The 16,827-nt window shown below is 38.4% G+C and overlaps 1 protein-coding gene across 3 annotated transcripts in view; it reads right to left on the reverse strand.

Annotated features, from left to right (window-relative positions):
• The window catches only part of edil3a (EGF-like repeats and discoidin I-like domains 3a), a 175,284-nt gene that overhangs the window by 18,633 nt on the left and 139,824 nt on the right, over positions 1–16,827 (reverse strand). For all 3 annotated transcript variants that reach the window (XM_030143458.1, XM_030143457.1, XM_030143456.1), the window contains one exon: positions 1,855–2,010. In XM_030143458.1, the coding sequence (XP_029999318.1) occupies positions 1,855–2,010 (156 nt within the window). The remainder of the gene's footprint in view (positions 1–1,854; positions 2,011–16,827) is intronic.

The following is a 16,827-nucleotide window of genomic DNA, read 5'->3' on the forward strand; positions in this document are numbered from 1 at the left end:
TCATAATATGTTTATGGGACACATTTAGCTACAGTTTTAAAAAAGTGTCTTTGTATGTTTTTCAGTCCCAGTGTACCAGATCTACAGGCCATTACAAAGCCATTTTTAAAACTGAATACTGATGTGAACCTAGAGGCTAAATCAAAATAAAACTTTCTGAATATAAATGATGTGGAGGCTTAATGCAAAAGTCTCATTGCTGTTTGTTCTATCAATGAAGACATCCCACACAGCTGTGCTCATATATTACTGTAAAACTACTGAAAAAGAGGAAAGAAGTATTTGTATGGAGTTTGGCCCTGAATGCTGCTATGTGTTGTCGTTAATTATAGAACGCCGACTTCACAAACAGCGCACCACAGTGATGTCCCTGGTACTCTGGTCTCCTTCTTTCTGCTATCACAAACGATGTTTGCCAGGCCTTTGGAAGTCATCCAGGACTTGGTATTGAGATGGTTTGAGTGAAAATCATGCTGAGCATGCAGTGGCCTGTATCCAAAGATCATCATGACTGCTGAAATTATAAACTCCTCTAGCAGGGAATGTGAACTGCTGAAATGGAAAGATATTTCCAGACACTGGCTGCTGCACAAGAAGGATAAGGAGAAATATTGACATCTGGCTATTGAAATGTGTTATTTGCCTTAATAAGGTGCTGTCATATTTCATTTTAGAGCTACTACAGTGAGCCAAACACAATAAAAGCTTTTCTCTAGGAAAATACAGTCAACTACACCTATTTGTCTAAAAGGCAGGATCTGCAGCATGGTGTAAAACTGGATTTATGTTAAAAAATAATTCTCAAATCCTTAGAATCATAGATGTCAAATGTCATATCAACTTTATTAAAATAAAATTTGACTCTCTATTGTTATTGGAATGAAAAGCTGTGCAAAGGGGTAAAAGTGATTTCTTCAGACAGTGTTTTACTTTTTTTAGACTTAGTTCTATGTTTGTGCTTACTTGACATAACTCCTCATGTTGGAATCATTTTTGTTCACAAATACTAATCTGAATTCAATAAAACACATTTCACACATTCATTGAATAAATAAAGATTAGTCTTTGTCATGGAATCTTTTATATTTCCTCAGTGTCTCCCCTGAGTTTTTATGATCCACTGTGATTAATTCCCACATATATACTAATGTAAATCTAAACAGTCTACTAGATCGGGTGTCTTGGTTAACACATTAGCAATACATGAATAAACACAAGTTGTGCCTAGCGAGAAAAGGAAAAAAAAACATCTCTATCCACCAGTGTTTGAAAGACAAGAGGATTGAGCTTGAGCTGCATGGCTGTGTCTGCTGCTCTCCTGATATCAGCACAGAGGCGGCTGGAGCCCTGCAGTGTCTCTGTTGTCGTGGACAATTGGAATGGACATGTGTACTCTGTTGAAGGGCCGTAAACAAGATTTTCAGCATGGCTCTGGCCAGGCCTGGGTGACAGCATGGTCTTATCTGATCCCACACCAAAGACAGGCAATAGGACAGACCAGGCCGCGTTAGTTTGAGTCACAGATAAGGAGATGCTAAAGGAGAGTGAAAAGGAAAAACCGACAGGGCCCAAAATGTCCACTCTTCACCTGCCAGTTCTGACATTTCCTGCTTTGTGTTTTGTCGTCTGCCTCAAAGTTCTGTCCTTCCTGTTACTGCTCTTTCGCTCTACTGTGAATGCCCATTCTCTTCAGCGTATGATATATAATTTAAAACCCACAGGCATGCATTTACTCTCCTGCTTTTTGCTTTGTGTACATGACAATAAATGTGTCTTCTGCAGGTATTTGAACCAGATGGAGTGTTGGTAGATGTGGCTTTAAACTGCTCTGCTCTTACGTCGTGTGTTACTCACCTTGTCCTTCCCCTGTTTCTCATCTTGATATACACTCCACCTCTCTCCGTCGTTACTGTATGCCAGTTTGTATGAGCCAACAAACTGAACGTGGCCAAAGTCTTTCGCTCCCTGGGTGATGATACCTGTGACCTTGGTCGGCACAAGCAGATCCACCTAAGAAATAAGAGTAAGGAGAAAAAGAGCAGAATGATAAATTTCAGTGTAGCAATTTAGGTAGAGGAAAAGTGTCAGAGATGCTAAAATTTCATGATCTAGTCAGCATATTTTTTTTTTTCTTTTAATGTCATCAGTAGATTTACTGTATAAAGACACTAGGCACAAGAAGTCAGTTTCAATTATTCACAGAATATTGAACAACAAGGAAAAGTCCATAACTTCGCCTCAGCAAAACAGAAAATGCATGCTGCAGCAGCTTCTGAGACCCAGACCGCTCCATTTGGGTTAATTTTTAATAGCTTCTTATTTGTTGCAAACAATTTACAGCGCAGGGATGGTAGGCAGTAAACACACAGACTGTTACTTTTATTGACATTTTAGGGTTCAATTATGCCTCATTATTTAGAGTGTACCAAACACTCTTGGGCTGAAACTCTACATGAACTTAAATAAATATATTGTATGACAACACTACAGTATACCTCCACTGTGTATCATCAAAAAAAAAAAAAAAATGCAGCAATTATATCATACAGGTTTGACAAACCATGATTATTTTTAACTGTGCTAAGTACAGCACATCAAATGAATAATGCATGAAAATCAGCTAAAGTAGGACTTAAGAGGGAGGCGTTACCTACTCTGATTAGCAATCAAGTATAGTACAAAAAACCTGCTCATATTGTAAAAGGAAAACAGTGGTTATTCATTACTCACAAAACAAACAGCACAACAATACTTTAATATCTCAGTTGTGAATTAAATTAAGCAAATCTGTACTGTTGTTTAACCTACTTGTATAAAATGTAATAAAATAACATCAAATGTGTTTAATTGACAGTATTTCCTGCTATGTTTTACATCTTTTGGAATAAAAATACTTTGCTTTTTACATAAATCTAGATGGAGCACCCGAACACAGTCAGTTCAGGTTAAAAAACAGGGCACGATTCTGCATTTTGCTGTCACACGGGAAAGATCCTGGCAAAATTTAGAAGCACAGAAAGAGCAAAGGGAAAGAAAACTAAGCATGCAGATTTATTTCTTGTGCTGAATATACACACCATTGAGGCAGCCATACATCACATTAATTGGCCTGGTCATAGGCCAACATACACTGTGTCACACTGCTCTGACAAAACAAAATAGGGCCTTGTGTTGATTAAAGAATAAAACAAACAAACTGAAGTAATGCATGAGGGTCCTTGCCTCCTGGTCTCGACCTGATACCGAACATTACAGCAGAGCACCACACCTGTATACCCCTGCAATATCTTAGAAAAACTCAAACAAGAGCATCTCTTCTTCACACCTACTTTAAAGGGGTCATATTTTGCTAAACCCCACTTTTATTAGTCTTTGGTTCATTTACTTGTGTATTTGGACCCTAATAGTTCATAAAGTTTGAATTTAAACCCTCCAGGTGCTGCAAAACTATCTTTATATTCATTTTGGCAACAACTGAGTGGATTTCCACAACCCGTTTTAATTCCTGCTTAATTTGTTACGTCTATAACTAGTTATGTCACAACATTTGCACATATAAGGTCAAGACTTCCGACGAACATTTCTCCAAGTTCGACATAGCTGTTTGTAAGCAGCAGCGGTTGTAGTCCATACTGAAAATATGTCCAAACTTCAAGCCAATGACCTTAAATATTTCATTTTTGGTTGTATTAACGAACAAAAGTGGCTGAACTGGACAGAGCAGCATGGTTAACAACCTGGAGGGGGTGGGGCATGAAGTGGCTCATTTGCATTTAACGGGCCAGTGCTCATAATGACCTTTCTGGTGTCATTACTCAGAAATAGAGTTGAAGATGGACCTGTGGAGTTGAATTAATGAAGAATTCAGACCCAAGCATAGCATTTACAGTTTATGTAGACCACAGGGAAATGTTTTAAAATGCATAATTCCATTTAAAAAGAGCAAAATATCACTCCTTTAAGATTAAAGGTTTCTCCTGCTTTTTTTTTTTAAAGGCAGACCCCTGCTGTGCACTGAAGCAGACATAGACCTACATGTAGACAAAGCCATGCTTCAGCAGGTACAAAGTAAACTCTTGGCTTTTTAAAGGCATCCAAGTGGGTAAACTCTCAATTTCCATATGCAACATGTTAGGCTAATGAGCTAAGGAAATAATGGCAGTAAGCGTGTGTATGCTGGGTTGCGTGCATAGCTGCAGACATACTTAAACTCTTAATGGTGCCGTGGTTACAGGTATGGAATTATGCAGATGGTGCACAGTATACACAGGATGCATGCTTCATTTGTTGTGGATACACTATTCATGAAGTTGATCCTTCAAACAGAAGAAAGTTCTACCTTTACTTTTTGTGTAAAGTACCACTTATTTTTGTTTCTGAGAGTAGCTCTGGCAGAAAAGTGGAATATTTTTTAGTGATTTAGTATCTTTAAAGAACAGTGCTTTTATAATGTCAGTATTGTCACAACATCCCCCTGGATAACGGGCCAAAATGAAACAATGGCAGGGGCTGCTTGGCTCATTTAAAGGGCCACGACACCTTGCATTGTGAGGCTTTGATTATGCTCCAGTTGCACAACACTGAGGTAATCTTGTTCTACCCTAGCAGTCAAGTCTGCCACCAAAACAAAGGCACGCATGAAGGGAAACCTGTAATTGCTGTCACAGGTAGCGGACAAAAAATACGACCGCCCCTAGCATCGTTGGCTCTCAACACTTTGATGGCCCAAACTGAATTAGGGAGCGAGATAAGCTTGTTAAAGCAAGGCCTCTCTGCCAGCCCCTACCTTCTGTTCTTTCTTCTATCGCACTTTCAACCCCATTCCCTCCTCCATGAGCTGTTAACCCAGACAAACTGAAAGCGCGTGGAGTCTATATTGCAATCTTAGAATGCTAGTGGCACAGATGTTCCAAAAAAAAATTAAACATGAGAAACAAACAATAGGATTTTGCTTAGATTGTTTGGAGATTTATATAGCTTTACACTAAGCATCAACTTTTCCAAACAAGACTAGATCCAATAGAGGCAGGGTCAGTTAGTTATTTTCATTGTTCTTTGATGACAGTGTGTAAAGGAGCAACATTTGTGCTCTTCAGTCAGACAAACACTCATCTCCACCGCTCATTAAGACGAGAGCTGGTGTGTAAATCATGGCTCCTTATTTGAAGTGGCTTTACCGTCTCAGGATGAAGAGATTAATGCAGTGAGAAGCAGCTTTACAAGGAGTGGAGAGGCCCGGTTTCCTATTTTATGAATACAGCACATGCATACGCAGCATCCAGCTGACATTCTCCCTCCAGCTGTGCTAATTTAACTGTATCTATTGAAGACTCATTTAATCTTCACAGCCAGCGGGAAATATACTGTGTGTGTGTTTGTATGTGTGATGCATTCTGCCCAGATATTCTACTAGGTCACAATGGAGACTTCAGAATTGGACGCAGAAAACTCACAGAGCCATGAGGATGATGCTTAGCCTCATCAAACCCACCACAGGACAGCTAACACAAAAGCTAAAAGCTAAAGCTATCCCGCGCTAATGGGGTGAAACTGTGATAAACACCTGATCTCATCTATACACATCATCTCAAAATACAGCAATTCAGTTTGCTATTAAATGGAATCTGTACCATGTGAAGTTTACAGCAATAATGCATGAGTACATATGCAAGCAGCCCCCAGGCATATCAACAAAACCTTCCCATTATGAATCATTCTAAATTTAACAGGTTTGGGAAGCACAGCGGCTCAGTGGTGAGCACAATGTTTTTTTTTCTGTGCGTCATGGAGTTCATGCCTGCTTTTCTTTTCCATCAAAAAAGCACACATGCTTGGTCATTTCTCCTATTGCTGCCCATGACCAACACACTGATCCCAAAGGATGGTCTGTAGAGCACGAATTACACAAGTGAAAAAGAAAAGGTGAACTTTAGGTTTCCAAATCTGATGAAGGTCAGATGGATGGATAGATGGATGGATGGATGGGTGGGTGGGTGGGTGGTTAGGTAGGTAGGTAGATAGATAGATAGATAGATAGATAGATAGATAGATAGATAGATAGATAGATAGATAGATAGATAGATAGATAGATAGATAGATAGATAGATAGATAGATAGATAGATAGATAGATAGATAGATAGATAGATAGATAGATAGATAGATAGATAGATAGATAGATAGATAGATAGATAGCAGTATTTTGCATGTATACAGAATACATTATATGAGTAGACGGATGACATTCACGCTGTAGCATCGGAAATCGGTCATGTAGACCACTGGGGACAATTGCAATTGAAAGTGTGGACCTGAAACACTCTCCCACTTTTTATTGGATGTTGATAGAGTAAATACAACCAAAGATGTGATGTTTTGAAATCAGAGCAAACAAACATGAGTAAAAGTATGAAAATGAGGTGGGGCAGGCATTGTATTTCTTACCACATCTTTGTAATGTTTTGTCCTTTTTCAAAACGGAAAAAACTGGCTGAATCTGTGGATGCAACTCCACAGACTTTATTGTGGCTGACTATAGTTTTCAGAATCTGATGAAGGTTGGACAGACGGACGGACAGACAGACAGACAGACAGACAGACAGACAGACAGACAGATAGATAGATCAAAGGGGTCCTATAGTGTCATGGATCTGTGTCTGTGAACAGATGGTACCACTGTGAAGAATGGGTTGAAAGGAACCACATGCACTGGCACACTGCATGTGATGGCTTGGCTGTTGAGGTCTGAGAGGGTGGGGAGGACACTGTGCTTTATTTAGAGGCAGTAAACATGTTTAAGGAACACTATGGGATAATAGATGAAATAATATTCTACAATAACAGAGGGTGTGGTGTATTATTTTTCTGCTCTTATTCCATTCAGCTGCAGGTATCAGTAAAACACTGCGCCCTCCGGATATTTACCTTGCATGTAGTTAGCACTGCTAGGCAGTAGACCAGCTGCACCCTTGATGTTAAAAGAGCTGGGGGCGATATAAACACAGCTGATGACAACAGTGGGAAATCCCCTTGGGAGTTGACAGGGGTGAAGGGTTATGGTCAGTGTCTAGATTTGGAGCACAGACTTTGCACTGGATTTTGTTGTTGTTGTTGCGCCTCCTGTTGTTGATACACGTGCTGACTTCTCCGCCTCCGTCTTTGCCTGAATCCCTCATTCATTCTGTCCCGTGGCTTGTGAAATTATTGAGCTGTACCTTGGCTTCAGGGGCAGCCTCATCAAGACAAATTTCGGTCAAGGCGGTGATGCAGGCTCCCTTTTAAGTCCTCTCTGCACAGCGTGGATCACATCCATTTTGTTCTGCACAGACCATTGAGGTGGATAGGAAGATTGAGGGGAGAGGTGGTTTGAAGGGTGACTTTGTCCACCTGATGCTCACCCCTTCTCTTTTCTATTATTTCCTTTGGGGAATTTCAGGCAGGAGAGGATTCGGTGATTTGGCTGGCGAGACAGGAGATGTAGCAGATTTTTTGTATATAGGAGGGTCGATTGTTGTCAAGCATGTCAGGCTATAACATGAAACCATCTAATTTTAAATGATTTGGAATACAGTGCAATTTAATGCTGTAAGTGAGGCCAACCTTTGTAAAGCTAAGTCTTTGCTTTGGTTCCAAAATGTAAACTGTATTGATTTTATTAGTGTATGATAATAAAAAATATATATAGTTTGATGTGATTTGAAGCATTTATAATGATAATTTTGCTTTGCCCCCTTGAACAACCTTGGACCCCACCATTGTCCTGCACCCCCCCCCCCTTCCATTTTTCCTGGATCTGCCACTGTTAAGCACAATGAGCCACAAAGGAGATTAAATCTTAAAGTCAGGTCATTTATACTTGGATGTACCGTATCACCACCAAACACCAGGTGAACCAACAAGATTTATGTTTGTATTTTGGGCAAATTTATTTTAGTTTATCCAACACAGTTGAATGTTTGATAGATGTACACTGTAACTGCTTTAGTTTGACTACCCTAAAATACAAACATTTTAACTGAAAATGACAGAGTAATTGAATGAACATATTCAGTTGACATTACACCAACTAAAATATATATTGTTCAAACGCCACAATATGCCACAGTTTGAACATGCATGATTCATTTAGATGGAATTTAGGTAACACGATAAAATCATGTTCATCCAATGATTTATTTTTTTTTTGAGTGTACAGATATTTTTACATAATAAAACTCATCTAATTCAAAAGGAAGAGTAGGATGAACGATAAGTCAGTGTTTCTGTAATTCATTTATAATCTTGTTTATTTCATCTTCAGCTCACATCCATCACATCATCCTTCTAGTTGGATAAACCTGCTAAAATAGACGACACTTGTCTCCTGTTTTTACACTGGGCCAGGGGTGAGGTGCCTCTTTGGACAGAATGCCAGTCTATCTCAGAAGTCATATAAAATTGAGCCACTTAGAAAAAAAGAAACTGAATTTACTGAAGAAAAAGTGGGTGTAGTGAGTGAGACTGAAGGCAGACTTGTTTCAGACAGCTTTTCTCGCCTGACTGTATGATATTTTGTTGAAAAATGTGCCCTTTCAGAGAAATAACACAATCCTGTGAGATAAACCAGAGACTCACTTGAAAGGTTGTTATGTGATACGGTATTTACACTTTATAAGTGCAGTGAAGTAAAACCTGAATACAGTGAAACAGGATGGAGCATATTTCAGTCTCCACTCAGCCTAAATAAATTTAATGTCTTTTTGTTTGCTTTGTTTGTCGCATAAACAAAACCTTAACATTTAGCTTTGTAGAAAGAGATGCACTAATGCAGTGGTTCCCTACCTTTTTTGGCTCGTGACCCCAGTTTAATTTCATTTTAAATTTCTGGCAACCCCAGACATTCAAAACTGGGACTTTTTTTTTTTTTTTGCTAAAATTAATTTGTGTTTGATCACGTAAGTTTGCTGTACTATGTTGCAAATAAATGTTAATTTTAGACAATATTTAGTCTATATAATGTATATTATTATGGACGGAGGCAGAAAAGCCAGGTGTAGATTACTGCACAAAGTGAGAACTTTATTTTCCTTGGTCAGGATATGTACAGTCAGTCCAGCTTGGATTTACAAGGCTGACAATTAATACTGAACAAACAATAACTCAAACTATGAATTATGAAAGAGCTGCAGCATCTGAAACTGACCACAATGAACATTTGAAAGATAAACAGTACCGCAGTGCTTCAGTTTAAGCCTCACAGTTTGTCATGTCTTTTATGGATTGGAATTGTCTCTGTCAACTCACCATATACTTTTATTAGTAAGTTTTTATTTATATTCTTATCAATTCCTAGAAACTACGGGTGACCCTATTTGAATTCAAAGTGACCCCATGTGGGATCTGAACCCCAAGGTTGAAAAACACTGTCCTAATGGCTTATTAAAATTTAAAAAATGTGAAAGTTTCACAGAAAAAATATATAAAAAGTGAAGAAACTTTGAAAACAGCTTACAGCCCGCTAGTGGCCAAATATAATGTTTCAAGAAACTGTACTTTTGTGCCCGAGGCAACCTGTAGCATGATGTAGTTTTAACAAAGTCTGACTGATTTTTACACCCACACATTAAACAAAAAGAATGATGACAAAAAACACAAATAAGTTATAGATTTGTGACTTATCTTCACACAGAGAATGTCATAAGAAATAGTCTGTTTATGTAGATGGGAAGCATACAAACAATGCAAATGAATACACCCTGAACCTGACTTACACATGTTAATATGCTGTATAAAGAATTCACTTTGTGCTTCAGACACTCATTGTGTTAAAGTACCAGGGTAAAGTTAAGTGGTTATTTTTTGGTGTTAGGTGGCAGTGTACAGTGCCTGTAGCAACGCTGTAGGCTGTACCTGTGTGAACTACAGCAGGTAAAATGTAGAGACAGCATAAACTGTGGCTGGTCAGATCAGGCTGCTGCTATTTTTTTTCATTTAAAAATGGTTAGAGGGATGAGAAGATAATAAAGGTGGAGAAAGATGCTTGAGTCTTTGGATTTTTCCAAGAAAAAGCTAGGAAGCAGACTGATGTTAAAAAGAGTTGTATGTAATATTTATACTGATATCTAAAAGTATCACTAGTGTTCAGAATAAAGTTATTGAACAAGTGGTGCCAGGGTTAGTGGATACACTGTTCATGAAGTTCATCCTTCAAACAAAAGAAAGTCCTACCTTTACTTTTTGTGTTAAGTACCACTTATTTTTGTTCCTAAGAGTAGCTCCAGCAGAGAAGTGGAATATTTTTAGTGATTTATACAAGTACCTTTAAAGAACAGTGCTTTTATAATGTCAGTATTGTCACAACATCCGCCTGGATAATGGGCCAAAATGAAACAATGGCAGGGAGAAAAAAAAAAAAAAATTGAACTTTGACCTACTTTTCCCAAAATGTAATCAGATCTATTCTGGGTCACTGGTGATCTATAAGCCCAATTTGGTATGAATTCAACTGATAGTTTTGCTGCTAGAGTGTTAACAAACAAAGAAACAAACCAACCAAAAACAATAGCCCTTGCCTCCCCTTTGGGGGGTGGGGTAATTATAGTGATATGCACTGAATCTATGAGTGTTTGACCAAAGTGTCAGATGAGATGCAATAAGCGCCACTAAAAACAGCTTTTAGAGTCAAAGAAAGTGACAAAGTGATAAAAGCTGGAAGCGCTGTTGTTGTTTTCACCACTGGACACAGCTCTAAATGAAAAGAACAGAGTTTAATGATGGAATCACACTGTTTCTTTAACAGGGCTGAGTTTGATTATGAAGCTTATGAAGGTATTAAGTTATTATTTGACGTTATTATCTTTACTAAGTTTGACATTTGTTGGACCACAGTTCAGACTAAACTGTGACAGTTCTGACCTCGGTTTTACGATTCCAAACAGAAAAGGAGGTCATTTATGGTTTGACTCTGGCTAAGCTAACAGAGCTATAATGTAAACTACCAGCTTGTGCACTGCGTACATGTTTGAAAACACAGTGTTGTTTTGACCGACTGTCAAAGACACAGGCTTCGAGTTTTTGTTTGAGGAAGGAAACTTGATAATACCATAATATAGACATGTGTAGGGTTACACAATGAGCTTTATACTTCATTCAGTGAGTGTTACAGTCTGTAGAGACATATGCCACTTCATTGGTGGTTTTGGTTGCTGTCGGTGTGTTCTGGTACACAACGTCCCCCTGCTGTTGGTAGTTTGGAACATCAGTTCTATATATAACCCCTTTAAGATCTTGATTTAATCCATGAAGACCCAGTCCTACTTTTTTTCCCTCTCTATTTAACCTTTCTTAAGTGATTTATAACCATTCATTATAATATTATCCTCTGTACAGTATTTAGCCTTTTTTCAGTGAAAATCAGGTATTTTCATATATTTAATTCACTGATCATGTAGATGTTCATTAAAGCTCAGATTAAAGTTGAGGGATATTATATGAGAAACAGAGAAAACTGAAGAAAAAGTGAATTATTTGAGTTTTTTACTGGAGAGCAGACAGTCAGAGTACTGACTGAGAGCAGCCTGTGATGGCAGAGAGAAAGAGAAGCACTGTGTGGAGCTTATTCACTGCAACTGACAGGGAAAGTACCACATGTGATGTGTGCTATAAAGTCACACCACAAATTTAAAAGGAGAATTATTTTATTATTTTTATACTGTTAAATCGTTTTACATTGTAGTTAGTTACTAAAAAAAACAGGTTTATTTGCCTAAAATCTTTGTCCTATGTTTTATCATAATCATAATCAACTTACTAAAGGCAAAATCACAAAATTTTTCAATGATCATGACATTTCAAGTAAAAAGTATCTATCGGGTGATACTAGCCCTGTATTTACTTGGTATGGGACCAATACCAAAATTCCCCGTTTCCCCCACCCTTACCAAATGGGTCCTATCTGATGACCATGAAAAGATGACAAACTGCATTTTACACCAATTATTTACATATATTAATAGGATTAGTGAACCAATAGGTATTAAACATTTTAGATCAGTAGATGGTTTTGGTGGACAGTGGATGTTTGGGTCTTTATGGGTTTATGTAAAATAAACGTATATGAAACACAAACACACACATGCTGCAGACATACGGCACACAGACAAGGACTAAACCTCCTTTCTGGCACCTTTTGTGACTGGTGTTTCCACATGGGGCTCTGAGATGTCAGAAGGTATAAATGCCCGCTGAGAGCTCACACAGTGAAAGGAAGTTGTGCAGCAGTCAAAGTGTGACTCAGCTGCCTCGGAGCACTGATGATAGTAGAAGCAATGTCACCAAGGAAAAAGTCCCATTTTGGCAGCCAGCCTCAGACTGAATGAACCCGGTCAGTGTGGCGCTGACCATATACAAGCTTGACTCTTTAGAGCTTTGACTCGTATACAATTTTTCTGGAAGGGGAAAAAAAAATACGGAGCATAGTGTAAATGTGCTCTGCAGAATGTGGAATGAGCAGCACTGACATGAGGATGAATGTCTTTGTTAAACAGCAAGATGACTTGTTTTGGCAGTACATTAAGACAGAGTCAGTTGTTTGGCTGGTCATCTTACAGCCAAATGCTGGGGATATAAATAAGGGAAAGGCACTGTGCAGTGACTCACAGCGAATTGCAGAGTGGTGGTAAGCACACATATTTATGAGCCAAACTATTCTACATGGCATGGGTATCACTGTGCATTCAACTTCCTCTCCCTCTTCACACTATCCATACTTTCTGTCTGTCTTTGTGCCAGAACTCTGCAGACAGCAAGGTTGCATATGGGTAAGAAATGTTGTCATTCTTTCTACAGTTTCCAGAATTGTAGACTGTGTGCTTTGGCTGTTTAAACATAGGAAGCATGATAATTTGGTACTCTGTAGGGGAGTAAAGTCCAGGAAGATCACACTTTTTTTTTTTTTTGATTTATCATCCAAACCTAGCTTTGATGAAATGTGTTGTGGAAATACAGAAAAAAATTAATATGTTTTAATACACAGTACTGGTGAGAAACACAACTACAATAACATGATTAGAATGATCTTAAGAGAACTGAACCAATATTAGTGGGCCGAATCACTGAACTGACAGATAAACTCATTAAACCTTATGTAACGAAAAACTTTCCTTAAAAACGGAAAATACAAGAAACAAACCAAGGTCATTTTCCCTCAAAACAACAGGCTTTTTTCTTATTTCCAAGAAAACTATGTTAATGGACTGTACTTAAATGTAAAAGTATTTTTCCAAATGAAAAGGACTAACACACAAACATCCTTACAGGCTAGAGTTTAGTTAATTGAACTGTTTTTTTGCCATTAGTGGGAGAGTGTAATGAAAAATGTCAAAAAAAAAAAAAAAAACCAAAAAAACCAACAAGGGAATAGAGGGGACTTTGTGGCATTTCTTTACAAAAACAAAGATTTTACTTTCTGAAAAGATAATTTTTCCATTAGGGGTTCCATTCATGAAATTTTGAGAAGGAAAGGTAACCCTCTACCACTCTGCATCACCAATACCTTCATGGTCAGCCTTTTGTTTGGTTCACTTTTTCCTCATCTATAATTTAACACTACCAACTTAAGTGCTTTGAAAATAAGCAGGGCATGTTTAGGGCTTCCAATGATCTGTTATTACTTTCTTTACAAAACGCGGCCTTTCAACAACTCTGATGTGTTACAGCACAAACATTACTACCTGAAATTCTAATGGGCCACTCAGAGCATACAGCGATAAAACAGATAGAGCTTCAGTTCAGCATGTCAAGTTATCTCTAAACGGTCGCGGGAACCGATGAAGAGAATTGGCCATGGCAAAAGGAACAAGAAGGAAATCAACCATGGTGGTTTGGATCATTTAGAACTATTACAGTTAGGAGAACAGCATCTCTGGGCCCAGTGAGTCGTATTCCGTGTCAGTATGAGTGAAGTGAGAGACTCGGATCCATATGCGTAGAAAAAAAAATGGCCTTGATGCTGCACTAGTAAAGGACTTGGGGGATTTCACACTCTGCTTAATTTTCACTGTGACTAGACATGTGATGGACACTTACTTACCGATAAAATCTAAAGTAGTCTGTCTTCCTGTGTGATCTTGTCTGGAATCAAATGCGGAAGTCATGCTAGGAGAAAAAACTGCTTTCTGCCTGAATTTTAAATCACTGTAAAATGTGAAATAATTTAATGGTTTTTGGTTCGCGTTTGCAGTCTATCGATGAAGACATGGGTTTTAAAGGTTCTGGAAAAAAAAAGGTGAGTTAAAAATAAAACCGCGGATCATCATACCTTCCTCCTCTCTCCTCGTTCTCACATGGTATATAAAATATTCATATTAAATTCTCACGCATGTGCTCGCTCACTCTGACACACACATATATATATATATACACATATGGGCTTTGCTGCACAGTGAAATAAAGTCCCTGAAAATTAAATCATAGATCATATTAATAGATACATGTGGCAATCAGTGCCCAGTTTTTGAAAGCCTCAGTTTAAGTTGAGCTACAGTATTTGGAGTTAAACACAAGGCTGTAACATGCAGCAGAGCAGCTTAAGTGCAGTGGTCCATCCTCTCCTGGGTGCACACCATAGAGATGTCTGATTTAAACCAACAGAGGTGTGTGGGGGATACCTCGCTTGTAAAGTGATGGCTTAGAAACACGCTGAAACCCCCTAGATACACATGCAGAACACATTGGACCCAATCTCCGCAGCACTGATTTAAGCTCTGGTGCCTTCACTTCTGACAATTCCTGCAGATCCCACGATTATAGCCGGCGCTGCTGCAGACTCATGAATCAATCATTCCGAGATAAAACAGATAAATGCATCCTATGTCAGTTGAGGAGGGGGGAAATGAAGAGAAAGAGAGGGAGAGAAGGGGGAGATGAGGATCAGGATGTGGCGCTAAAGGATAAGATGGTTTCTTTGGATAATGAAAACAAAAGAGTAACATTACACAGGAACCTAGCAGACCTGAGTTTTAAGGACGTATTGAGAGGGAGGGGACACTAAAAACCACCCAATTGAATCAGGGAAGCAGATGGATTTACCATCCCTTCCGTAACTTCATTTGGAAGTTAATTGAATCAGCATTCTAGCTGCAGGGAAACTGAATAAAATAGAGCAAAGAAGGAGCCATATTGGACGGGATTAAAATGAGGCTCTGACGATAATGTCGTAATGAAGTTTACATCAGGCATGTTTTCAAATTAATGAGGATTCTTGGTGAATTCTTGGATAATGTTCTCTGTAATGATTGAATTACCCATGGCTTCAGGCAGCCTTTATGAACCCAAATACTGTAATTCAGAACTATTCAGATTACAATATATTTGGTAAAATAAAGCTAGGTAGAGAACCATTTAGAGAACAGGCATCAGGTCCTCAAAGTGACTAAACAGTATTTTTACTGTTTGTTTTACTGTTTTCTTTATGTAAATAAAATGCACACGCATACATCCAGACATTCATCCCAGAGTTAATATGCTTCATGCTTAACATATGCAAACTCCTTTTTTTTTTAACCTTTTTTCACAGCATCCCAGCTGTGTCTAAATGGTTATGTGCTTCTCACTGATTGCAACAGAAACCACCTGGAGATGTTGTCCCTCTAACGTGTTGTTACTTTAATTAGTTCAGCAGCAAAACTTGGCTGCAGGTGCTGTTTCTATTGATTCTTTTCTGTGTGTGGACTAGTAAGACAAATAGGGAGAAAATGCTGAGCAGCTCGCAGAATAAAGGATATATTTAAAGTGATTAGAACTTAAAATAGTCTGATCTGTAGGGATAAGTGTCTTTATCTAGTTTCAACTAAGTGGATATAGTACAATACTGGATATAAGAGGATATACACTGTATGTTTCCTAACAGTCTTGGGAGGGTGTCTTCTTTAAGGCGGATCAAGCTTGAAGGACAAAGCGGATGCATCACCCTTGAAAGTTTCATAAAATCTCATACTGTCCATTTAGCCAAGCAAGTGAATTCAAGAACTAGTCTCTTGTTCTCAAAATAAAGGCATGATCATTGCTATTCCAGATGATCAAAATCCTTCTTAAATCCTTTCATGCCACAAGGCTTTTACTCTCTCTGAGGCAGCTTTTCTGTTTTTAGAAAGGACACGCTTCATCTTGGCTGCATAAACACTCAAGAAGAAATGAGAGTTTCAATGGGACAAATTAAAGCCATTCTCCACTGTGGATGGATGAAACAAACACCCAGCTAATTCTATTGATTAAAAGAAATAGAGTTTGTTGTCAGCAGTGCTGTATTTGAGGTAGTGATTTGATTAGGAAGCTGTGCTTTGCAAAATTGGTGTAATGATAATACCCGGTTTGATTATGACAAATACTCACAGGCAGAGTGTGAGTCAGTCTTGCGTTGCTTATTGTTGCCGCGTCTTCATATGAGATGATGCTCCAACTGAAGTGGTAACACATATCATAAAAACAATCACCTGGAGTAATTTATTTCAATATAGTCTTAGTATAAGCAGGCGCTGTTGTTATTATTAAGATTTCACAATGTTTGTCAAGTCTACATCTTAAAGGTGGGGTCTGAGATGTTTTTCTGGAGCATTTTTTTATTATATTCCTTAAAATCCCCTTCACACCCCGATTACAACTAATTAATTAAATGCTCTAACACAAAAATTTAAAAAATCAGTCACCTGTGGAATGGGCAGGACTGAAAAAACACCATCCAATCATTTTGAGCGCCCACTCGAAATGATTGAACGGTGATATGTCTATCAAACTCAACTGCCATTCACCCCTCCCCCCTTCCCCACTCTGCGTGTACCCCTCTTTGCGTTCCC

This window comes from Sphaeramia orbicularis, chromosome 9 (genome assembly GCF_902148855.1).
Source record: "Sphaeramia orbicularis chromosome 9, fSphaOr1.1, whole genome shotgun sequence".
In the NCBI taxonomy this organism is placed as follows: domain Eukaryota; kingdom Metazoa; phylum Chordata; class Actinopteri; order Kurtiformes; family Apogonidae; genus Sphaeramia; species Sphaeramia orbicularis.